At 49.6% G+C, this 25,184-nt stretch overlaps 3 protein-coding genes and 1 long non-coding RNA gene across 7 annotated transcripts in view; 1 reads left to right on the forward strand and 3 right to left on the reverse strand.

Moving 5' to 3' along the window:
* Window positions 1–12,993, forward strand: part of LOC125940630 (uncharacterized) — a 48,620-nt gene extending 35,627 nt beyond the window's left edge. The window contains exon 3 of the long non-coding RNA XR_007463828.1: window positions 12,889–12,993. This is a non-coding gene — a long non-coding RNA (uncharacterized LOC125940630). The remainder of the gene's footprint in view (window positions 1–12,888) is intronic.
* Window positions 1–25,184, reverse strand: part of LOC119431091 (Down syndrome cell adhesion molecule) — a 69,670-nt gene that overhangs the window by 31,391 nt on the left and 13,095 nt on the right. For 3 of the 4 annotated variants that reach the window (XM_049657031.1, XM_049657030.1, XM_037698566.2), the window contains exons 2-3: window positions 3,208–3,327; window positions 1,606–1,773 (exon numbers count right to left, since the gene is read on the reverse strand). In XM_049657031.1, the coding sequence (XP_049512988.1) occupies window positions 1,606–1,773; window positions 3,208–3,327 (288 nt within the window). Of the gene's footprint in view, window positions 1–1,605; window positions 1,774–3,207; window positions 3,328–12,309; window positions 12,604–12,893; window positions 12,985–25,184 lie in introns of those variants that run through there. The other variant, XM_049657032.1, reaches the window with a different exon arrangement.
* LOC125940628 (junctional adhesion molecule A-like) lies at window positions 15,117–16,403 on the reverse strand. The gene is made up of 2 exons (XM_049657036.1): window positions 16,285–16,403; window positions 15,117–16,158 (listed from the first exon to the last, which is right to left on the reverse strand). Exons 1-2 carry the CDS (start codon window positions 16,358–16,360, stop codon window positions 15,806–15,808), a joined length of 429 nt encoding a protein of 142 aa, XP_049512993.1. The 5' UTR covers window positions 16,361–16,403; the 3' UTR covers window positions 15,117–15,805.
* LOC125940629 (Down syndrome cell adhesion molecule-like protein 1 homolog) lies at window positions 16,751–18,330 on the reverse strand. The gene is made up of 3 exons (XM_049657037.1): window positions 18,139–18,330; window positions 17,258–18,077; window positions 16,751–17,166 (listed from the first exon to the last, which is right to left on the reverse strand). Exons 2-3 carry the CDS (start codon window positions 17,316–17,318, stop codon window positions 16,856–16,858), a joined length of 372 nt encoding a protein of 123 aa, XP_049512994.1. The 5' UTR covers window positions 17,319–18,077; window positions 18,139–18,330; the 3' UTR covers window positions 16,751–16,855.

Consider the following 25,184-nt stretch of genomic DNA (forward strand, 5'->3'; position numbering starts at 1 on the left):
GAGAGAAATTGAGGAAGAGATATTTGGTGTTTGTTTACGAATTTCTCCGCTAATAACTCATATTTTTGTACCGAACAAAAAACACCGCATATCCACGGGGTGAATGATGATGAGTGGGCGAAGCTCCGGAGGGAATCATCGGTAAACCGTGAATCTTCCGTGTAATTCGCCCAGTCTCGCCGCACTAAATCGAACGATTGACTTCCACCAATGACACGCGCCATTGTGACGTCATTCCTATTTTATAACAGCGCCCTTCATTATAATTGCACCACCTCCCGCTTAAGGGGACGCTAGCACAAACGCGTTAGAAACGTGCAGTACTCTCTAGTAAGGGGGAGAGGCCACAGCGTCTTACGCAGTCGTTTACACATGCCGGAACGTGCACCGCGTTTGCCGACGCCATGACATGACTGCTGAGAGAGTATAACCCCCGTATTCATAAACGCTCCTCGACTTGAACTTGACTTACCACCGCCTTCAACGCGTTTCGAACGCGCTGCCCAAGGCGGTGGCAAGTCAAGTTCAAGTCGAGGAGCGTTTATGAATACGGGGGTAAGGCGGAGAGGCCACAGCGTCTTACACCAGCTTCTTACACGGGCCGTAACGCGCTAGCACAAACGCGTTAGAAACGTGCAGCCTTTCGTTAATGTTGGGTATTTATTGTCATCGTGGTGCGTGTGTCCATGTGCGCTTCGTGGCGTAGTGGTTAGCGCCGCGCGTTCGGAAGCGAGGGGTACCTGGTTCGATTCCGCGCTACGGACACAACTTTCGGATTTTTTTTTATCATAAAAGTAGACGTGGCTACCTACTACGACGACGACTACTACTACTACTACTACTACATACTACAGAGGAGGGACAGACCCACACCCTAAGGAGCTTCGCCCCTAAAACTGCATGCATTCCTGAAAGTCCCTCTTTTATTCCAGCTGAACTTCCGGTTTCTTTTTAGTGTCCCTTTAATGTACGTTCTGCGAGCTCCCGCGCTGTGGGAGTACTTGTCCGGCGTTACTGTTTTAATGCGAGAGCAATATATGGCTCATGAAGCGGAAAATCCGGCGGCGTGGCCCGAGGTGCTACAAAAAAGTCACGTGGTCACAGAGACGGAGAGCGCCGTTGGCCAGACTCGTATATAACGCGGCGCGTCGCGGCGCTGCCAGTCGGTAAGGTGATTTCGGTGAGTTCTGTGATGCGCTCCGATGGCCCAGTCCCAAAATTGGATTAAGGTGGATTGAAGTGGATGACGATGCATTACGGTGGATTAAAGTTGGCACAAATTAGAGCAGGGTAGAGTTTTAGTTGAAGTTAGAGAACTCATTATGCTTTCGCATTGAAGTCTCGTAAGGATACTTAAGTGATTGTCAATTTTTTTTCCAGTTCCTCTCTGCTTCTAACGAAATCCATTTCCTAGTCCGATCACTTCGTTATAACGACGGTAGTTATACGTGCGAGTTAGTTTAGGTTAGAACACTCTTGTGTTAGCGTTGTCTTCGTCAGTCGGTCAGTTTCGTGTGCACCGTCGCGCATACGTGACTGCGGGCGCCTCGTGGCCTCCCAAGTGCTGTGAAATGAAGGCGAGGCAAAAAAGCAGCGTCCCCTTACCGTGCACGGATACCTTGATGGTTTTGGAGAGGGGCGGCGCCACGCCGTTGCTGACGTCGCACTGGTAGAGGCCCTCGTCGTCCGACTCGACGCTCTCGATGACCAGCGTCCCGTTGTCGTAGATCTTCCTCCGGCCCACAGGGTGCAGCGGCACGAATTCCCGGGAGCCTGCAGATGGAACGATTTTGAGGCTTTAACGCGACAGCGTTGAGGGCCCCGTGTCGCAGAAAATCCGGTGTCGGCGTCCTGCGAGCGAATATTCTCGTATATATTTAGGTATATGTATATGCCACGCCTTGCTATATGACATGCGGTATATGCGGGTTATATTGCCACACCATTCTGTCACTAAAGTTGCTCGTACCTCGTCTTACATTCTTGACAAAGTTAATCCTCGGTATTTCGAGAATGACAGCCCACAAATCGTCATGATAACAAAACACCGACAGCGCACGCCTTTTATGTTAAATCTTCTCAGACTGAAACAATAACGGAGACCTGAAAATAATGTAATCTTTTTTGGCGCGGCTGTGCACAACCTCCGGGATCGGCCCACGCAAGAGGCCGCGTTTCTACCAGAAAGCTCGCCTTCGTGCTTAGCGTTCGTCGCCAGCGTTTCTCAGTAAACATTACGGTTACATAAGCTGCAGTTGCCGGGAAGCGTGAGAAGCAGTCAGGGATCTTTGAATGCTATCGCGTTCCACCCTTAAAGGCGAAGCTTAAGCTTCCTCCAAGTTTTGTAATTTAGCGCTGGCGGATGGTGATGACCGTCGCTATTTAAATGTGCATCTCCGTGCAGTCACACTCTAAGCTCTGCTTGCGTCCAAAAACAAGGCACATGTCAGCGTTATCTAGGAGTCAGTCTTTAGGATTCGTCATATTTAGAAAACTACCGCCGGTGTCCGATCAGCTACGCGATTTTCCTTAAGTCTTCACTACGCGCTTTCATATAAGGTGTCCCAGCTAGCACGAACAGATTATTAAAAAGAAAAAAAAAGATTATTTTGCGCGATCAAAACGAAGCAGATATTGTTTATAGATTGGTTGAGAAGCAGCTAGTAATTTTTGTTAACATTGAAATGAGTAATTTGATTATATAATCGTTTATTACTGTCATAATTCACAAGAAGTCGGTTAAGTAGTTGTAGGCAGTCATCAGAAATATCGAACTGGGATGTTTTGAACAACATACCACGAGCGTGCTCGACTTTTTCAGGTTGAAAAAAAAAAAAAAAAAAAAGCGCGCGAAAAATGATTCGCACCAGAAAGCACCGCCCTTAAGCAGGCTCACTGGGGAACCGCGCTTTATATTTGCACATCTTGTAAGAGATACCTTTGTGAGGAAACTAGTGTCCTTCCACTGTAAAACCTGTGCGCAATAAAAGTCCGTGTCCAGTGTTATTTTTGTCATTGTTTTTCCCCCTTACTTTAGCTTATTCCTTCGAAATAAGCGTTCAGTTAGTCATTAGTCAGGGCTGATGCCGTGTATTCTTGTTTCCGTCGTTGTATTCGTTGAAATGTTCAACACGATCCAGTCTGTATAGCAGCATATCGCAGCAACCATCGAAATCGTGCGCGCAGTATAGTAGCGCTTGCTCTCACCGATCTGCATCTTCCACGTGAAGCGTGGCTTGGGGAATCCCGCCGCGTTGCAGGCCAGCACCAGGTCTCGTCCCTGGACGGCGTCCGTGTCCTTTGGTTCCGAGAGCCAGACGGGAGCAGCTGGGGGACAGAACGCGACGACGTTAAAAGACTCTGTGGAGAGTGTGAAAGCGCAAGGGAGGTGGCCTCGCGTTCCGCTCTCGACAGAAGCTCGATCGTGACATCCCTTTTGCTCTCGTCCTGTGTGCGACACGTTTGTTGCTAGATACAGAAAAAAAATTAAGATTGGTACGTTAACGTTACGGGAATTTCCAACAGGATTTCTCTCCAACAGGAATCAGAACGGCGTCTGGACTCTTGTTATTGTGAACACACCCGAGCCCTCTTCATCTCAAGAGCTCTGCTGCCGAAGCTGCAGAACCTGACAGTCCAGAGAGAGGAGGTAATTTGTCTTCCACATGGAAATAAGGCTAATAGGAAGAAGGGATGTGACGTTCTACGTATGATCGTCTTGTATTCCTGAAACCCCTTGTTGATTTGCGGATTCGGTGTTACGTAGGAGATGAGTTGGTAGATACATTTCCCGATCAAAGATATTTAGGTCCCGCTATATATTTTTCACTTAACTGTGCGGGCTGAGCTATTTTGGGACGCGAATAGCGTTTCGTGCTCTATGTCGTAAGATGGAACGTCGCCGCTGGAAAAAAGATATTAATAGGTGGAAGAGATCGATGTTATGCAGTGGTAACCGTAAGTCAGTCTTGTCCTTCGTTTCCTTCTCCCTTGTTGCGTGAATCTGAAAGAAAAGTGTTGAAACGCAAAGTGAGACGAGCGTAGCTTCAGGTAGCGTAGTACGTGCAACAACAAACAAACGTATGAAATTATTAATAAGGTACGTACCTCTAGTTGCCGCCCGCACTGCGATTTTCGGGTGCTCAGGAAGGAATAATGTCTTTTGCGACGTGGTCAAATTGACACAGCCGCGCCACTGAATAACCACCAAATCAATCACATTGTACGCAATATTTCATTGCATTTATTTCGGCGATGTCGCTACGAATCGTAGTAGCGCAAAGACATGTTTACATTCAGAATTGTTGCCTTGATTAGCGCGAACCAGCGCGAACTTCCTTCGGTGTAGTATGCTTTACGTAGATCGACAGTTGAACGCGCGTACGATATTTGCTTTCTTTCGCATCTGTTGAAGTGCCAGAAAAGATAGCGATTAATTTTGACAACATCAATTGATTTGGCTTTACGTCCCAAAGCAACACGTGGGGCCTGAGAGTAGGAATGATGCGGTCGGGGTCAAAACCTTAGTGTTCAGAAGCAGAACGCCCAATCCACTGCGCCACCGCCTCGGATGTGGTTATAGATTGTAGACCAGAATTTTGCAGCGCTTGTAGGGTGCTGCCATCCTGTTTTGGGGACTGCAGGAACAGGCGAACCAGCTAGAAGGATGCCACTCTTCACGTTCTTGACAGCTGCAGTCTCTGCACGGGCCGCGCGCATGCGCCAAGAGCATACTGAGCGGTATCCTCACTCATTCAACTGTCCCGCAGTCCCCAAAGACAAGGTGGCTGCAACCCTAAAAGCGCTGCAAAATTCTGGGTCTATAGATACACCCGACCAAATGCGATGCAAAATGTGTAGCATTTCGGAAACGTTCTCCGTTCAGCTTATTTTCTGAGGCGTTTCTCGCGTCAACGTATTGTTCCAGATCAGAACAGCATACGGCGCGTGGCGACGATGTTATCCTGCTTGGACTTTATACGGAACATCACGGCGACGGCAGAAATGCGCCTGGAGTGTCCATATAATTGCTATCGCAGTAAAAAGAAAAGAACGACGTCATTGTAAACCTCCCGGCACATTGTCATTTGTGACCGCTTGCGCGCGCCACGACAAATCAGCAGCGGACGCTTAATTAGTCGATTCTCCGATACCTTGTATCAGGAGAGCAGCCGTCACCGCCGCGCTGCCGACAGCGTTCTCGGCGAGGCAGGTGTAGTTGCCGACGTCGGCGGCCGATACGGAACGGAAGCTCAGAGTGGACACGCCGTCTTGACCGAGCGTCTTGACGATTCTCGAATCGCTGTCCGCCACCATTTGTCCGTCTTTCGACCAGCGAATCGTGAACGGAGGCGAACCGCCGATCGCGGCGCACACGACGGCGGTCTGGTCGCCGACGGTGAGGCCTTCCTTGAACTGAAACTTCTGGAGGAGCGGCGCATCTGGAAAAATAGCGTCGTGCCTTTGTGATTTTTTTTTTCTATCTGTCTATCTCAAATATCGTGCTGCTCGTGCTTCTGGATAGCGTATGAATGTTGTTCTTGTAAAGGAGGATACTGCGCTACAAGAACACGGACAACAGATGAATAAGTGTACAGGACGCGCGCAGTCAGGAAGCGCGCAAAGAATTACACTTCTGTCGTCCGTGTCTTTATAGCTCAGTATGCCCTTTTACAAGGTGAACGTCCACCAACTAGCCCAACTTGCTGCTCTATGAATGTTCTGTACGATAAACTTTTCGAAGCTTCGAGTGCATACTCGACGCCTGTGCTAGTGCTTGCGGAGAAGTATTAATGGTAACATTACTCTAACAGTAACGCAATTCTACGGCCAGCAAGTGCAGGTTACTTAGCACTTTATCCTGCAGTCTTGTATATATACAAGGTGTCGCTCGTAACTTGCGCCGAAATTAAAAAAAAAAAAAGAAATATGCGAATGCCATCTAGCTGGACAGAACCAAGACAGTGTTGTTTGTCTCGCTTGGGGCAAGTGTATCTTGTATTTCGCCTGATTACACGATTAGTTATTAACTTCTCAAATATTATAATCAGAGCAAGATTGTCACTCAGAAAACTGTAGGCCATCATGAAAAATTACCGATACACCTTTCTGTTGCTCTATACCTGGTACATAAAAGTTTTTTATGTTAGTGCTACGAATTTGTCCTTATCCTGGTTTGATTTCATGCTCGGTTTCTTTTTCGATGAATAGTGCTACGAGTGCGTCATAACCCCCCCCCCCCCCCCCCAGAAAAAAAAAAGAGTTTTAGAAATAGGGTACCAAGAGTTAAGGCACGAAAGCGGCTTGGCGCACAAGGGAACACAAAAAGAGTACCGAATAACCAATTCTGGCTGAGGTTCCACGCATGCGCAGTGCCGCTGATGCTATCATGGCGTACGCGCCCCCTCTTGGGTACACTGTTTCTAAGACTCCTTATTAACGCTGCACCGGTCTCGCACAAGGCGATGCGACGGCTTGAAGTTCTCACTCACCACTGGCTCGGAGACAGTTTACTAAAGAGAAGCCGAGAAGTATTGGGCACAGGAAAGTCATCGCTTCAGCGTTGGAGCCGAGACGTCGAAGGAAGACGTTGCGTATCGACACTGAGCGTGTGCCGACTTTTAGGGGATCGTGGGGGCAACGGCTACGCGAGCGTAGTAGGAATGACGTCGGGGTCTCTTTTTCTGAAGGCTTCTGGGTTTCACGAACTCCTAGCGCCACATCGCGAGTGGAGGACGAACCAGCAACAAACGTGGGAGCGAAACGGCAAATTAAGGTAGCGCGAAGTCGTCACCGCAGGGCGTTTGGAACTCTACATGGCGGCGTAGGTGCTTCATCCGAATGAGATGAAACAGTGTTCTGGAACAAGTTTATTTCAGAGCAGTACAGGAACAGAAAAGCAAACAAAGAAAAAAAGAAGAAATACCAGAAAAGGTGCGCACGAAGTGGGAAGTGATCAAAGTTAAGATTTTGCGTTCATATTGACGTATGGTTCTTTCTTTGTATTTTTTTTAAATTTTGTTGCATCATGCACGATGGTTTTAAAGTACCAGCGAGGCTAGGGTTGCCACCTTTGACGAGAATAAAACAAACAAAAGGAAACTGAGAAGGGCGTGAGTGAAACATACGTACTGCACGCGAAAATACAAGATAAAGAAAATATGTGGTGAGACGCCGAGTACAAAACTTTACATGACAAAAGTGCACATCTAAAACAATGCTGTGGTTGCAAATAATTTATTCGTAAGGCATATTCGTGGCCTACGAACAAGAAAGATACACGTTAATATCTAGACGACAAAATACACGATGATTTAAGGAATACGGAAAGTTTTTGGACATTTCAGGTTGCCTGCTATGTATGAACGCCCTGCAGAGCGTTTGCGATGTTGTTTGCAATGTTCTTACCGTTCGTGGTTCACCGGGTTACCGGAGAAGCGTACGAAAGCAACAAGGCCGGTAGCGAAATCTTACGACGCTTCTTATAAGCACAATGCCTTATAGACACGTTTTCGTGCTCCCGAGTGTTCTTGTCGAAAAAAGAACATTTCATAATGCAAAGCGTTCACGGTTACACCGTTGCGGAAAAAAAATTAAATTATGGTGTTTTACTTGCCAAAAACCACGATCTGATTATGAGGCACGCCGTAGTGGGGGACTCCGGAGATTTGGACCACCTGGGGTGCTTTAACGTGCACCTAAATCTAAGTACACGGAGTGTTTTCGCATTTCGCCCCATCGAAATGCGGCCGCCGTGGCTGGGATTCGATCCCGCGACCTCGTGCTCAGTAGCCCAACACCGTAGCCACTGAGCAACCACAGCGGGTAAGCGGAAAATTCACACCAGCAGCGAAGTGGAATACACTCGGTTACTGCAATAATAGCTCTGTGTTTTCCCGGTTGAACTCCGCGCCATCAGGTGGCGCCACCAACCCGATCGCTCACGTTTACGCCTCCCGCGACACGGTAACCCGCAAACGGTAAGAAGTTTGCTGGCAAACCAGACCTCTCCAACCGCTCCAGACAAAGCGTAGCGTCCACATTTGTGGACGCGACCTATTTTTGCCATTTCTGTGCAGTGGTAGCAAGGAATAGATCATAAACACTAAGCTTAGGGTAAATTGAACATTCTGGTAACCTATATTACTTCTGAGTGATCTGTATCGTTACAGAGTACCGCTTTGGTGAAGGCACTACCTTGTTTTACGTGACGTTTAAAGTGGGGCATGTCGATATAGCAAGCTCGAAATGTTTTTTTTTCTTCCTTGAAATGCTTGTGGCTAATAAATAGTGCGTGCAATTCGAGCGGGTGATTCAATCCTTTTTATGAAGAAACGTAGCATGACTGACTGTACAAAATTTAAATATTTAGTTACTCTGTAATTATGATGACTCATCATAAAATACACAAGTCATTCTACTACCTTCATTTGCCTTCAGTGGAGTCTCAAGCACCGTGTCATAAAATTATGCATGTTTCAGACATGTATCGACAGTCGATCATAATTCGTGTCCAAAGGGGCTAACCGGAAAGCAGGCAAACCGGCAAGCTGGGCAGCGTGATGGAAAAACCGGTTTCGCCGCTGGAAGAAAACCGGCCAGGTGGCAACCCTAGGCGAGGCACTTTCTTCTAGCGAAGTTCAAGTTAGCGTGCACTTTTACGCGGTAATTTCATTACCGCTACGTATCGCTTTCTGATGAGTAAACACCTACCTTTAACCACAAGCTCCGCGGACGTGCTGTCTCTACCCGCGCCGTTGTACGCCTTGCAGGTGTAGTTTCCCATGTTCTCGGCCGTCACCTCTTGGATCGTGAGCGAGCTCAAGCCCTCGCACAAGGTCCGAACTTGCACGTTTCGCTTAGCCGCCACTGGTAGGCCGTCTTTGTACCAGGCGAACTTGAACGGTTCGTCGCCTTCCAGAACCGTGCAGTAGACGACTACATGTTTGTGCAGATTGGGTTCCTTTGGGAAATAGAATGGCTGAAGCTTGGGAGGGCTTCCTGGAAAGAAGACAGAAAAAAAAAAAAAGCGTAAGCGTGTGCGTTGAAACGAAATGTAGCGACAGATTACGTGCTTTCTACCGCATGCAAGAAACTTCCGTCTGACGAATTCACTCGTTTTTGTCGGACAATTTCACTTCCCGTTCAGGCATTGATGAATAACGCTTAAATGTCGAATGAGAGTGCTTCACTCACCTGCGTAAGCGGCGTAGTGGAGAACGACGGCCAAGCAGATCGCCACAGCTAGCGTCTTCACCGGCCACATGGCGAGGTTTCCCCGAGGTGTTCGGAACAGCGGCGGCGGCAACAGTACCGCGCACGGCTTCGAAGGAGTAGTGAGTTTCACGGTGGCCGACGTTAGACACGGCCAGCCAAGCGCCCGTTTCCGCGGCTTCGCGCAAGAAATCACCCGCGCCGCAACCACACTGCGAAGCCTTCATGGTGGGGATCGTTAATCCCACTGCGTACCATTGATCTTCAGCAACCTGTCAACGCGTGCGTGAAAATTGTGGGTGCGTGGTTTGTCGGGGGGTCGCGGGTCACCCGAAGTGCGTGTGCCGTTTGACGAGTGGCCCGAACATTCTGCAGCGGATTTAGGGGTGGCGTTTGGGCAAGGATCCACCAAGCCCATTGAGGCATATATCCGGTTGTAGGAAATAGGAAAACGGTTTAATTTACGCTATGTACACTGGCTCCGAGTACGGAAGCCCACTCCATCAGGAGCACATTCAACGTCTCAGTTCGTATCAGGTCACGTCGACCCCCCCTCTCCGCTGCACCAGCGGTCTCCCCTTTTCATCCCTTCGTCTTCCTAGGAGACTCGACTGGGGAAATCTGCTGACCTTGGTGCGGCCAATCAGAGGGGTTGTCGTGTTCACCCCAACTCCTCCTTTACTGTTATACCCTCGCGCTCGTCTTTCGCTGCCACTGCGTGGTCTTCCGGGAAACCGAGATCGTTGTCGCTCCCAGGGTAGCAATTCCTGGAAGTTGGCCTCTCGCCTTAATCCCGTTAACTCGTCATGGCCGATGTCGGGCGCGGTCGCCGTTCGGGCGACGCTGATGAAGGCGCTGCCTCGTGGCAACATCCAGGTGCGCACTCCCGATTCGGGACGCTTGTCAGCTTTCACCGTCGGTGTCGACCACTGTCGCCGTCTGGGCGACGCTGAGGAAAGGGGCTGCCTTGTGGGGGAACGTACGAGTTATACGCTGGCCCAGGTAGATACGTCACAATTCTCAGCGAGTTAATCGTCCGAGAAGCACAAGACAAACTGGTTGCTGCCATGACAGCAGGACTGACGTCACTTTGGGTAGGGGGAGGACCCGAGGAAGAAAAGGCATTTTTTTTTCCTCCGACGGGAAAAAAAAAAGTGCTTAAAGGTAGCGGTGCAGATGTGTCAGAAGATTAAATTTTTTTGCAAGCAGCGCTCGTTTTGCTGTCGTCTCTGTTCGTATATTTCTATTAATTTTTTTTTGCAAGCAGCGCTCGTTTTGCTGTCGTCTCTGTTCGTATATTTCTATTCGTGGCCTAAATGCCTGCAAACATGTAGAATAAACGCTAGTTATAATCTTTTGTCCTCGAGCGTCAACAAGTCCCTTCGGCACGCTTCAGCATCTCTTGCTGGAGGGCGTTGGAGGTTCCGCACACCGACCTCACTGAGAGACTTATTAGTCTACCCCCCCCCCCCAAAAAAAAAAGAAAAAAAAAAAAAACAAAAAAAAAAAAAAAAAACGCACACACACAGAGACGCGAACGGAACAGGTGCTGTTTCGTACGCGTCTATGTGTGCTTTGTTGTAGATTCTGCGCTGAAACATTAAAAAGGTACGGATTTCCAACTAGCCAGAAGGATTTCCAACGCTTTGACAGAGGGAACTGCCGGGCGTCCGAGGAGGAAACCTTCCGACCTCTCCCGGAAATCAAATACCGAGTAGTGTAGTCGGATGAGACATCAGTGAGTTTCTGCAGCGATTGCTCGAATGAAGCAACGCTGGACAACTATAGCGCCCCGCGTGGGACCGCGATGAAAACCCATCTCCGCGCAGTCGGGATGTCTTTATGAATGGATATTTAAGAAGAAAAAAAAATTGATGAATAAGGCAGGATTCCGCGGGTTTTAATGGCAATTCATCATGACGCGCTCGCGATTGCAATTTTGTTTACTGTTTGCGATGTGAATGTGGTTATATCGAAAGGAAACGAAGTATGACTGCTTTAGCACCGAGCGCCGCTGCGGCCGCTGCACTTTGGTGCGCAACCGTTTCTGTCTGATGTACCTGCTAAGAAAATCCGGTAGACGTCCTTCGCCACTCTTCCAAGAATAAGAGTCTGGACGACGCAAGTAGGCATATGCTAGGACAGTTTTGGCCGCGCCTCCTCCAAACGGATGTATTTTATGTTCGTCCAGCTGCATTTATTGCTCCGCTGATTCCTGAGCAAACGCCATTCACTCACGCTGCCTTACAGTTATTCCGAAGCCGGTGCGGTTTGGAATGTGAACGGGAATAGGCGCATTCTGTTCACAGACATTACTAATACTAGTGGCAACAATTATACGACTTCCTTGCAGCGATGATTTCATTGTCAAACGGGCTTCTTACTCAACAATAATTATAATTCTTGGTTGCTCGTGCCATTGATTCACTTGTGTGCGAGATCACGTGCGCTTTCAAAGGACACAATATCTTCCCCCCGAAGCAAAAGGTATGGCCCTGATAATGCAACGATTTCATTCCGAGTCATTAGAGAGCTTTAGATTAGGGTACGCAAGCGGCTTGCGTACGCGAGAACTAGGGGCCACAGTACTGTGCACGCGCAGTAGCGTAATCTCTAAAGCTCTCTATTCTCTTTTCCCACGTTATTACAGGATCGCGGGCAATCATGAGCGGTGAAGGATAGAACGGGGAACAGAATCAGCGAAAGGAATCCTAAGCGACGCCGTAAGTTTTTCTGGCACTGAAGAGTGAAAAAATATGGTGTTGGGCTGCTGAGCACGAGGTCGCGGGATCGAATCCCGGCCACAACGGCCACATTTCAATGGAGGCCAAATGTAGAAAACGGCCGTGTACTTAGATTTAGGTGTACGTTAAAGAACTCCAGGTGGTCAAAATTAATCCGGAGTCCCCCACTACGGCGTGCCTCATAATCAGATGGTGGTTTTGGCACGTAACACGCCATAATTTTGAAGTGTGAAAAAAGATTTATAGCGACTTTATAGCTTGGTGATTCACGGCGAGGCTTTGTTTCGTGCAATCGCGCCGCATTCGTGTGTGAAGCGTGCAGTCCTCCTACTTTCGTGGCGTGTGGTCTCACCATTGACCAGCAGAGACGCGGTGAAGCTGTCCTCTCCAGCCTTGTTCGACACGACGCAGGTGTAGTTCCCTATGTCGGCGGCGGTCACATCGGGGATCGTCAGCGACGCCATGTTCTCAGTGAGTTTGGCAACTTTGGTCCCCAGTCCGGCAGACTCAGCGAGTGGCTGGCCGTTCTTAAACCACGCGAAGGACATGGGTTCGTCGCCCTCCACGGCCACGCAGGACACAACGACCTTCTTGCCTACGAGCTGCTGTTCCCGGGGAAAGTTGAAAGCTTGAATCTTGGGGGTATCTGGAAAGCGTTATCAAACAGCGACTTCGCATACACGCCGAAACGTCGCTTTCCAAATATTGCGGAGGGTTGGAGCATCTCTCTAGTCTTATGGCGACACGTGACACCAGCTGCGTTTCGACATGCGTGTATCTTACAATTTTATCGAATAAACTGAGGTTACCGGGATAATAATGTACGGAAAACAAATGCGTAAAGCTAGACATATTGCGACATGCACAATTACGACATTGTTTATGCGTGCTGTTGATAACTGTAATCTAACGAATAGGGACGTTCATGCAGCTTACGGATCCCGTGGCAGACGTCGGTGACAACAGCAGCGAGAGCTGCCACATACACGAAGGACGACATTCCGGCTGCTTTGTCCAGGTAACGCATTCAGGTGCATTTGCTATAGATAGATAACGCTGATGCAAAACGGAGTTTACACGAATTGTTGTCGAGCGGTCTCAGTTTGCGTTCTCGCGTCCGCCCTGACGAGACGCTGCTTTCAACTACTCGATGACCTGTGCAGCAGTGTTGCCAAATGCGTAAAGCAGCGCAATTCCTTCGGCAATCAGTTTCCTGGCGATCGGACAACTAGCGCCACTTCATGGCAATACAGGGAAACACGACCGTGCACCAACTCCCATGCTGCTCAAGAAAGCTCACTAGCGCTCAGTACTAAAGTTGGTGAGCCATTGCTGACGTTCCTGCCTTAAACTCTTGCATATTTGAGTTTATTATAAATTAGAGGGGGAGTTATGACGTTCATAAACATTGCTCGCGCTGTACGCGGCCATCACGCCGAGGCCTATATACGTGAGGAAGACAGAGTAAAAAAAAAAATAATAATAAGATGCATCTTAATTTGTCGTATGACCCAATCTGAATCGTGAGCTATCGTACCCCTCCGACGACTTCATTCCGCCTACGGCAGTTCTTTACGATCATTATTCGGACTGTTAGTCGCGCATAGCACGCAGCATGAAAGACAGGTTTCGTTTATGAAAATATGGACGCACAATATAAGCAAGGGCCGCCGGAATGAACGCCTTGTAATTCGTAACGATCAGCCTAAGCGGTCGATTCTAAATGTCCTGCAGGTGTAATTGCTGATCGTCCTCACATTCTCGGCATATATGTCCTGGGTTCAGTGCCGAGACGGTGTCCGCTGGTGAGTACCGTCATAAACCGCGTATTAGTTACACCAGCGGATGGCCGTCCTAGTAGTTTCGAGCGCTTGCCAGATTTCTTTGTGGAAGTCGAACTGAAGTGTCGGGGGATATGTGGGCGCGAGTACGTGTTGTGTGTGTGCCCTGTTGTTGCATGATACAACCAAAGCAAGGAAAATAAATAACGTATTACGAGACGCGCCGGCGGCAACAGTGGGCAAAATTGATGCGAGTCAAACGCTAATAACCCCCCGTCAGCACCGGCAGCTGCGTACCGGGGACTGTCGAAGCGATGGGTTGCAAACTAAAAAAAAAAAAAAATACCGTAGCGTCAGCTAGAGTTCGCGCAAAGCGCACGCTTCTTCGCGCAGCAAGAATGCCATTCTAGGTTATCCAAGAAATAAGACTCGGTTGCCAGCTAAAACCACTCAGTTTGCATGTCACTGGAAGACGGAAGCTTGAAGTGATTAACGGTGGCAGGACGAGGAATGCCGCTGTAGCCAAAGGTTTCGACAAGGGGGAATCGTCTTCGTCACACGAAGGCAAGTGCCCGTGTGGACACGTTTGCCCGCAGCGACATTCCTCGTTCTATCGCTGTTGATGAGTTCGTCGCAATGCTTACTTAGCACGTGAAAGTATTTATATTGACAAACACGCACGATCATTACGGATAAATTTGTTTGGTTAATCAAAATTTATGGGAAGTGTGAAGAATGTTCCGACGCGCTTCCCTGGTCAATGTAAGGACCGGTACGGGTTAATTTCTGATATTAACATCCTCCACTCCAGCAGTTCTAACTATAACAACTTTCAATTGCTACAGCAACAGCGTATAGGCGCCATTTCGTTATCTTCTCAAGAATGACGCACTAAATTAAGTTTTGACGCCAGATGGCGCGGCATTGCGCTGCCAAAAACTACCTTACACATATAGTTACCCACTCTGAAAAAATGTCCTTGCAGAGAGTAAAATGATCTTAGGAAAACGAGACTGCGCTGATTGCGTTAATTAAGGTGCGGACGAGCCTCTTTTGCTTGGCTGTTCGAAATCCGGCTGCCTTCCGCATATGGAAAGTTATCGCAGGACAAAATATAGGAGGTATGCCTTTAACAAGTCGAATGACTTGCGCGGAATTTACAGTGAAACCAACAGAAACGTGGTATAAGGCAACACAAGATCAGGGTTGACGCCAAGCTGTTCTCCTTCTGTCGATCTATTTGAGGAAAGCCGCTTTTTTGTTTTTCTTCGTCTTGCTTCTATTACATCGGACTTCCTTTTTTCGCAACTGGAACCAGGTTAATGGCGTCGTTAAATAAATAAATAAAAAAAAAGGGCTAGTCGCGGGTCCTCGCAGCAATTAATCTATACGCGACACCCGTCTTTATAGCGTCTCAATCAGCGCAGAGGAAACACCGAGCTTTGGCATTCGTAATATCACTGATTCCAACCGTAGATCTCCGGAGAACCGAGCACGGATGGCTGAGCGTTTTGCCGCTGCGCAGTGAAGTACCCGGTTTGATTCCCAGCGGCAGTTGTGATGATTAGATGGAGGCTGAATGACGAAATGCTGATGCCGGTTAGAGTCGGACGCTTGTTATAGAAACCAAAGTGGCTAGAATCGGTACGGAACCTTCCGGTACAGCGTTCTCCGTACCACACAACGCAGCCGTGGTGTTAACGCCCGACTATCGTTAATGGAAAAGCATTATATGCCCAATGAAGCGGAATATCCGGCGTACGGCGTTACCATCCGGCGGTACCAAAACCCACGTGACCAAGGGATGACGTCACGTTCCCGGCGCTGGACTTGCTGCGGCTCGCAGTGCGAAATCGCACGGTGGACAGCCACGGCGTCGGGCAGACGCCGTGGCCCACACCCAAAATTGGATTCAGGTGGATTAATGTTATTGAAAGTGAATTAAGGTTAGTACAAACTAAAGCAAGATGGATTAAGGTTGGTACAAATTAGAGCAAGCTAGATTAAGGTGAAGTTTTAATTTAAGGTGGTACCTTAGACAAGTCCTAATGCTTTTTCGCATTCAAATCACGTAAGGATACTCAAGTGACTGCCAATTGTTAGTCTTCCCGATGAACGATGAATACACTGACCCTGCACCACGAGGGACGCCGTGGAACTGTCCGCCCCGGCCGAGTTGGAAACACGGCACGTGTAGTTGCCGACGTCCTGCGCCGTCAGTTCGAGAATCGTCAGCGACGAAATGTGCGAAGCGAGGACGGCCGTCGAGTACCTCCTCCTCCCTTCGCGCTCGGGGACGCCGTCCTTCGTCCACGCGAACTCCAACGGCGGGTCTCCCTCCACGGCTACGCAGGACAGTACGAGTTTCTTGTTGGGCGCCGGGTTTCTCGGTAAGGCGAGCGGCTGCAACTTGGGAGGCTCTGCGATTGCACGCAAAATGAAATTGTCGCCGCGTTGCCTCGAATGAAAGCCTAGCAACAGAGCCAGGTGTCGAACGGGTAAGGAATTCCTCCCGGCGCACAGAGTATATAAAGACGCGAGCTCACCGATTAGCTTGGCAGACGTTTCAGCAATGACGTGACAGCAAATGAGAGTGGGAAGCAAGATGCCGAAGGTGTGCATGGCAGAATGCTTCTCTTTGAAGTGTTTCCAACGAGTTCCTTTTCTGCTTGGAACGAAGCAAGTTGGCTGCGAGTGGGAAACGCCTGAACTGCGGAGCAAAAACTCCTCTCAATGTAGGGATGATCGACGCTTTTATAGGAAAGCAAATGAGAAAAAGCATATGCAGTTTTCCTTCAGACAGGTGGCGCCACACCGTGAACGTATTGTGAAACAACCGGCTAAATCCACGGGTCGTACATTTTTCAAAGTGAGTAAGACCTCGCCGTACAGTTAATCGCTCAACTCCAGTGAACCATGAAGCGGTAACGCTTAAATAGATTGTCCAACCAATCGGTGTCTCAAATTGCCGCATTAATCCCGAAATCTCATCGCCAGTGCATCGCGACCTGTCTGGCGTCGTCGAGCTGGTCGTACGGATCACTCCGCTTTCTCGTTGGCGCTATAACGTGAGAAGTACGGTACAGGGGAGTAGTCGACAGAATGTATAAATAATGGTTAGCACAGCGGGAGAGAACACTGACCAGCGACAACCAGTTCGGCAGTGTGACTATCGCTTCCGGCGGCGTTCGTAGCCCGGCACGTGTAGTTGGCGACGTCGTCAGCGTCCACTCTGTCTATCGTCAGCGCCGATATGGACGCCGACAGCATCTTGGGAGCAGCGTTTCCACGGGGGTTAATGGGGAGACCGTTCTTGAGCCACGTGAGCAGCAGGGGCTGGGTACCGCGACTGGCGATGCAGGTGACGGCCACAGCAGCTCCGATCTGCTGCTCCTTGGGAAAACTGAACGGCACCAGCTTTGGAATATCTGTCGGCAAAGGAGAAGCCGCCTGTATAGTTTTACCGGGAGAATATGCTCTAGGCTTTCGGGAGAAGCACAGAAAGTACACCGTCCCTACCTGTGCTGGCATGGACGAAAGATGCAGCGAAGATGGCGAGAAGAGCGTTGAACTTGGACATCACGTATCGAGAGGCCGGCGTATGTCACCGGATGCTGGACGTTCTAGCACTGACCGAATCCGCAGTCGTACGAGCGCTTTTTCATTGCTTGTCGCGCTTCAGATGCTGTCTCAATGGGACTAGTGGCGCCACTTATGAGCTATCGGGTGAAGCACACGCGGGTAGGCCGTCGAAGCACGATTTCGCGACGTCAGTGGCGCTCGTTTTGCGCACGGGCGCAGCATCCGTTCGGTGCATGTATATTTCTATAAAGGCCAACGAATGAGCATGGTACGCCGTAAGTAACGCAGATTCGTTCTAACCCGTAGTTACAATCTCGAGCGCCGGCCAGTGACCTTACGAGAGGAAAGTCTCTCTGCGAAGAGTAGTTGAACTACTTTCAGTCGAACATAGTGGTACACAATCGCGGGATAACGCTATTTTCGTTTAGCTACGAGTTTCCCGTTAGTATGGGCATTGGTACTGTACCGGTAACGAGAAGCTGGGAGGTCGCACTGTCGGAGCCTGCCGCATTCGTCGCGACGCAGGTGTAGTTGCCGATGTCCTCGGCGCCTGCTTTGGAGATGGTGAGCGAAGACACGGCTTCCGACACCTGCTTCACTTGGACACTCGAACCGGCGCTCGGGAGCTTCGCGCCGTCTCTCAACCACGAGAACTTGAAAGGTTCGCTTCCTTCGATTACGACGCAGTGTACGACGACTTTCTTCGGCATGGCCTTACTCGTAGGGAAGATGAACGGCTGAATCTTGGGCGGTTCGACTGAAACGTGGAATTGCGTTTTAGCAGAGGCCTGGGCAGCTGACCGCGAGGTTTCCCTTACCTGAGCATTGAGCCCTTTCGAGCGAAGCGCCAAGTGCCAGCAGCGCAAATACTAGAGCCATGTTGTGTGGAGAGCCGATTATTGGTTCTGAGTCTGACGGCCACTTGCCGCTGCTGCGAAGTCCTAGCTGTACGGCGCGTTGTCTGTGCGCAGTCCGGTAGCAGTTTGGTGTATACCGGGTGCAAGGGAAGAAATCACTCGGTGAACGGACAACTAGCGCCACATGTTGGGATATACGGAAAGGTATAGCCGTGAGACACCAGCGCGGTAGCTCTGATTTGAACGAACGTGAGAAGCAGGCCACCGTGAGAGGACTAAGTGTGCTGAGAAGGTGGCTACATTAATTTGTCATTCATAGCGTATTACGTCCCACAAATTGGAAGGAGGGGGGGGGGGTCATTATAGTGCCCATAAGGCGCGGTACACGAGCGTTATTGCGTTGCGCACGCGCGCCTAACGAAATGCGACCCTCCGCAGCCGGGAGTCGAACCCACGACATTCTGCTCAGCAGCGGAACGGCATAAGTAGCCCCGAACGGTAATGGGTGACTTGAAATATAAGGCAGAAAAAAATTCTTAAAAGTTGAAAAAGGAATTATTGCTGCTCACGCATTCGAATGAATTCATGCGATTACAGCGATAAGGAGAAAACAAAGGAAACCTAGGGGGATTCTGTACTAAGACTTTGATCCCCCCTTTGTTGTGTCATCAAATAATTGACATACGCCAACCAGCTGCAGGTTCAATATCTATGAAAAAGTAAACTTTCTGCTTGCCACGTTACGCTTCTCCCTTGTTTAGCTTCGTCTCCACGTACCGTTCACGAGTAGAGTTGTCGTGTATGCATCCGTTCCAGCGGCGTTGGAAACGTGACAAGTGTAATTGCCGAAGTCCGCCGCGGAAAGTTTCCGGATCGTCAGAGTGGATATCTTGCCGCCGATTTCCTCGACGTCCGCGTTGGAGCTGCCGTCGGCTCGGACGCCGTTCTTGAGCCACGAGAACCGCAGGGGTTGGTGTCCCCGCATCGCGAAGCACGAGACGGCGACGTCTTTGCCCAACTGTTCGTCGCTCGGAAACGAAAAGGGCTGAATTTTGGGAGGGTCTGGAACGGACGAGTTAACAGGTTAGCGGCGAGAGAATAACCTAAACTTCGAACTTGTTCGCGCTATAACAAGCCTCGATGTTACGACCTAAGGTATCAAACATACGCTTGAAAGTGTGGAGTCGCTTACCCAAGGTTTGGATCGCGGTTATCGTTTCAAGAGAGGCGCCCGTAAGCAGGGCTATGAAGTGGACGAAGATGCGCATGTTGAAATTGACGAACGTCGAATGTGAACCCGTCAACAGTCGATCCCCCACTGATGGGTGTTCGCAGTCTCCACACGTATGCGGCTCGGCGCAGTGGTCGTGGTTTTGAAAAGTGAGAGAACGCAATTGGAAAGTCACGCTGCTCCCACGGACAGGCAGCGCCACCGGGTGGAGCGTGCCGAAGGCATAAGAGCTCACTTTGACACTGAGGCCATAGTGCCATCCTACCTAACAACGGTCAACTAACTATTAGTCAATTGTTTAATAGTGTGTTAATATGAAGATTTTCGAATACAATCGAATACACATCTTTGACAAAACTAATAAATAAAAATAAGTCGAGCGGAATATCGAATCGAATATCGAATGGGCCTCTCAGTCAAGGCACATGAGTTCCAGCACACCGGCAATGTTAAGTACATTGTGAGGCTCTCGCGAAATTCGCGTAGTGTGTGCGAACGGTCGCACTTCAAATTTCACTTAATATAAAGTAAAGGGTGATAAGCTTTCAGCGGCGCGTGAGCTAATTTCCACGTATCGAATGCAGTCGTGATATGGCCGACTTTAAATGTGCACTCTTTCAAGCTGGTAGCGAACGGTCTTCCTTATTTGTGTGTTTGCACGTCCAGTTTAACGAGCAGCTAAATTCGGCGATTTCATGTGAAGCGCGCCTATTCCTCGTGGCACGGGCGCGTCGTCTTGTGAAACTCATTGAGGCATGTTGTTTGTAGTTTTCATAATTTAAGTGAGGCCGGCTGTGAGGACTTAACGTTTTTAGTATCGGTGTATGTAGAATTGCTGTAAATGACGTAAGTACATCAAGTATTTCACACTGTTCTGCCCTTCATGCATATACTGAGACAAAATGCATTTTCATGCATATCCAAGCGGAAGTAAGACGCAACTTAGATTTATACTGAAACCGAAACTTCCCTGCTGTTTCCTGTGTGACGCTAATTTGGTAGTATAACTCGCGATGAGTTGTGTAATAAAAAAATAATCAACGCTATTCGAAGTCTCCAGGCATGTGTATTGTGACACAGACTGAATATTCAACGAGAACCGATTATTACAAGATACAGATTGTAGAATTTTCCAATCCAATACAAATCGAATAGCAAGAACTGTGCCATTCGAACACCCGTAATATACTAATACTGGTACTTTAGGGCGATAATATTTTTGCGTGCTCCCTTACGATAGCAGGAGCCAATTTCGGCGCGTGAATGATGGTGAAATTCTTCTGACTACGGGTCCTCGTTATCGTGCCTACCGTACAAACAAGTAATTGGCAGAATCAATACCAGCTCATAACCATCTTCGAAGGACTGAAACCCGTTAGCCCCACCTGTTAAACGACACAACTGCAAAGCCTGCTTCGCCTTCCGCATTTAGTGCACTCTATCTGTCAGGTCCGTAATCTCCCCGTCTCTACTATGTCAATCATAACCCGCGCGTCGGCGCTTCATCAATGATACAAGTTACAACGAAAGATCCATGGCGAGTTCTCTGAACACTGACCAGTGACGACAAGCTCCGCAGTGTAGCTGTCGCTTCCCGCAGAGTTGGTTGCCCGGCAGGTGTAGTTGGCCACGTCCTCCGCGCCTACGTTGGGGATGCTCAGCGCCGATACAGATTCGGTCAACATCTTCGGCGTTGCCTTGCTTCCCTGGCTCAGAGCGACGCCAGTCCTTCAGCCAGGTAAAGTGCATCGGCTGAGTGCCCCTGTTGGCGACGCAGGTGACCAGCAGTGTCTCTCCCAGCACGCTTTCTCTGGGAAATACGAAAGGCTGCAGCCTGGGTGCGTCTGAAATCACGACGCGAGCCGGCAAGGTTGATGCAAAGAGAACTAGATGACGTCACGCGGGAGAAATGTGGAAACGTGGTGCCCTCATACCTTTGCTGCAGCTTATTGCACGCGCGAGCGTCAGGAGTCCGAAGATGAGCGTGAGCATCGTGCCCGAATGACCCGCGATGACGGTGCAACTCCGTCCGATGCTACACCCGCAAGAGTGCTCTAAGAACTGCACTGCCCGAGTGAGCGGCGGAGGGTGTAACCGCAAGGCGTGCTCTTCGCCTTATTCCTGTTGCAGGTCACTTCTCGAACCAGTGGCGCCACATATGGATCGTTCAGGCAACTACACCACCAGAGGCCTGAATGAGAACGTGGTTTGAATGCAGAAATGACCGACTGCTTGTTATGATCACAGGTAGACTCGCCTTACAGTTAGTGATGGTAGAACATGGAACATTCTACCAGGTGCCTTTGCATGAGGCAAGTTTCTTACAATCTCTGTAACGATGATTCATTGCGCCACATGAGCCTGTAACGCCACTGTTCTTGAAACTTGCTAAGAGCAATGCAGGGTTTGGGGATATCTGGCACACGTAGAAGCACAGTCGGGTAGCGCAGGCATGTTACCAAGAAACATGACCTACTTATTCTGTGTTTCAGCATCTAAACCTCATAAGCTGTCATAATTTATCCATCTTACAAGAAGCCAGTAATCACTAGGGAGGAGCCTCTTGAGGCGTAAGATTAAGAGGTTAGGGCAAGGTAGTGTACGGCACAACCGACGAAACAAACCGTGAGCTTAGCCAGTCTGCAGGGAACATGCCGGGATTTGTTTGGTCCACGCAGTCTCCGAGAATTGCATCAGACAGAGCGACCAAACAATAGAAACCCAAGTTAGCCTTGACCACAAAGTAACGCTGTCGGACTCAACCACATAGCTGATGGCGCACTTGTAGTTGCCCACGTCTTCGTCGCCACCTCACGTAGTAGTTAGCAAGGACACCGTCGCAGAAAGCTGCCTGGTCGATAGCCTTCCACCGTTGGCAAGCTGTCGGCCGTCCTTCGTACAGGCGAACATTAGCGGCTCGCTGCCATGAAGAACTGTGCAGTATACGATCACTTCTTTGGTGCAGTACGCTGTTCGCAAGTAAACTCAAATGCTGAACTTTCGGCTTTTTTATCTGGAATAAACGCGAAGCACGACATTTGGCATTATCCAATAAGGATAATGCAAAAGTGTCGATGCCTCCAGGACAAATGCGAAAACGTGATTGAAAGGGCCGTTCTACCTCTTCTGGCCGATTGGTACTCAATCCGCTACGATAGAACGCCGAGACTACCATGCACCTTCCGCGCTATTCTTCTGTGTGCTCGATAGCGAATTTGCAACGGGGGGTGGGGGGTGGGTGAGGGGGGTTGTGGTGATGGCAGAACCCGTTACTATGATGACAATAACTTCAAGTGACATGAGGTGGAATGTTCTTGTGCAATTTCATGGGGCACGGGAGCGTTTTGCCAGCACTAAAGCATTGCTTCCGCGATGCTTGGAGTAAGATAGCTCATCATTCGTTCATTTGTATAAATTAGCGTGTGAGAGCCTTCAGCCATTCAAAGTTTTGACAAGCAGCGCAAGTTCGGAAGTGGCGACAGTGTCGTGGCTGACCGACCGTGCAAATATTCTGTGAAGTTTGGGCGCTACGTCGACCTACCCGTTATGACAAGACTTGCGGTGGTTCTGTCGCTTCCGCCGTCGTTCTTCGCTTCGCAGGTGTAGTTGCCGATGTCCGCCGCTGCTACTTCGTGAATTGTCAGCGTAGACATCTTGTCTAGCGGGTGCCTGACGGCGAACTTGGAGCCACTCGCAATTTTCACTTCGTCTTTGAGCCACGAAAATGACAGCGGCGGTTGCCCTTCCGACGCGAAGCAGGAGACCGTAACGTCTTTTCCGACGGGGTGATTCTTTGGGAAGAAGAACGGCTGTATCTTGGGAGCCTCTGCATTGTCGAAAATCGGCGGACGCATTTGGTCAGGGACTGCTGTTCGTCAGCAGTGGGTAACCGGCATGCAAATTTGAGACTAGAGAGTTTGCCTCTGTTTGACGCTCTATTAACGTAAAGGTGCAGAATCGTTGCCGCTAACTTACCCACGGCAAAGCTCGTAGCCGCAGTAACGCTCACTACTGCCAGAGACAGGAGCACACACCCGGTCTGCGTCATCTCGCAGCGGATGTGTGAAGTTCTCGGTGCTCAAAATCACTCGGACTAAGCGCACAGGAAGAGCTCGAATAACATAACGTTGACTGCGCCCTGCACAGCGAGCGCCGACTGCAGAATGAGTGCGCGGTAACACCGACGGTAGTTGAGGGTAGAAAAGTATTTCTCTCTGTGCGGGCTGCTAGCGCCACATAGCGGCTGAATCGGAAACTGTTGAACGCGCCACATATTTGAAGGTATGGTTTGCGTCCCAACACATTGCGTTCTCCGTTGGTATCACATTTCCACCGTGGACAGCCGAAGTGCTGTTGTATCGCAACTGTGGTTATCTCAAGGACATATTTGCATTCACAGCCATTTTGATGCAGTAGTCGCCGCGTCCTTGATGAGGGATTATTAGCTCTGCGCCGTGTGGCATATTTCACGTTGTAACAACTGGCGTTCCGAAGCGTTTGAAGAATACAGCAGTAAAAGTACGTGTACCAGCACAAACATTGGGATCACGACAGTGCGTATACATCAGCTGAACATCAGTATCAGCTACTGGCACAAACTGCGCCGTTGCTTCGGCGTGTTCGCTATTTTTACGGCTAGTGATCAGTTTTCCTTCATGAAAGTGATATGTGTTACCATTGCGACATCACACAACCACCACAAACGCGAGCCAGGCCAAACCAGCAAAGAAGTCTAAGCGGGATCAGAGCGAAATCTTTGCACAATTGTAGCCTCGAGAAACGTAAACGCAAAACTGAACTATGGATTAACAAAATGACCACGTGTTTCGTATTCAGCCGCGCTCTAAGTTTCTGTCGATGATTTTCGACCGTGCCGCTCGCACAAGGACATCTGAGGATAAAGGATAAAATGGGTAACCGAGCCTTTCTAAGGGTCACACGGACTGATTTGGGCTTAACTTATGCGCCCCGTCACATGTACGTACCTGTTTCTTGTGTGTGCGCATCTAAGCAGTGCTATGCTATGAGGTAGTCGTCGTCCTTCACTGACCTGTAAGCACAAGCTCTGCCGTCAAGCTGTCTGTGCCGAAACGGTTAGTGGCTTGGCAAGTGTAGTTTCCCACGTCCTCCGGCGACACGTCCAAAAGCGTCAGGATGCTGACCGTTTCGCTGAACGCCTTGGTCTGAACCTTGGTCCCCGAAATCACTCGCCGTCCGTCCTTAAGCCAGTCAAAACTAATCGGTTCCGCCCCGACGTGAGCGTTGCAGGAAATCACGATCTTGGAGTTGGCGCGAGGTTGCTTCGGGAAGGCGAACGGTTGGATCTGGGGCGCCTCTGTAACAGTGTGGACATCAAAATGACGTACAGTAGTGGCTGTCATAGCTTACCGTACAATGCAAGTTCTGCACTGAGACTAGCTTGTTTTCGATTTGTGCTTGAAAAGAGGGCTTACCGGCGCTGACCCCGAGTGCCGACGTGATTAGAAGCGCTGTCAGCTGGATGACGTTTGACGCCGGAACACCGCGCATGGTTTCAAGGTTCGAAGTATGCTAGACGGAGTCGAAAGTGAGAGACACTGTCCACAATCGGGCAACACCGACCTCTGGCTTCACAAAATACGAGGAGAGAGTTATGGTAGAGTTTTCGAGAGGGTAGTGAAAGGGGCCGGAGGCATGGACAGCTAGCGCCACACCGTGAGTAGTTTGGCAACGACGCGGACAGGCGAGGAAGCCCGCGCAAGCCGCTGGTGCAGAGGCGAAAAGACACCTTAATTCG

The sequence above is a fragment of the Dermacentor silvarum genome, chromosome 10 (assembly GCF_013339745.2).
Source record: "Dermacentor silvarum isolate Dsil-2018 chromosome 10, BIME_Dsil_1.4, whole genome shotgun sequence".
In the NCBI taxonomy this organism is placed as follows: domain Eukaryota; kingdom Metazoa; phylum Arthropoda; class Arachnida; order Ixodida; family Ixodidae; genus Dermacentor; species Dermacentor silvarum.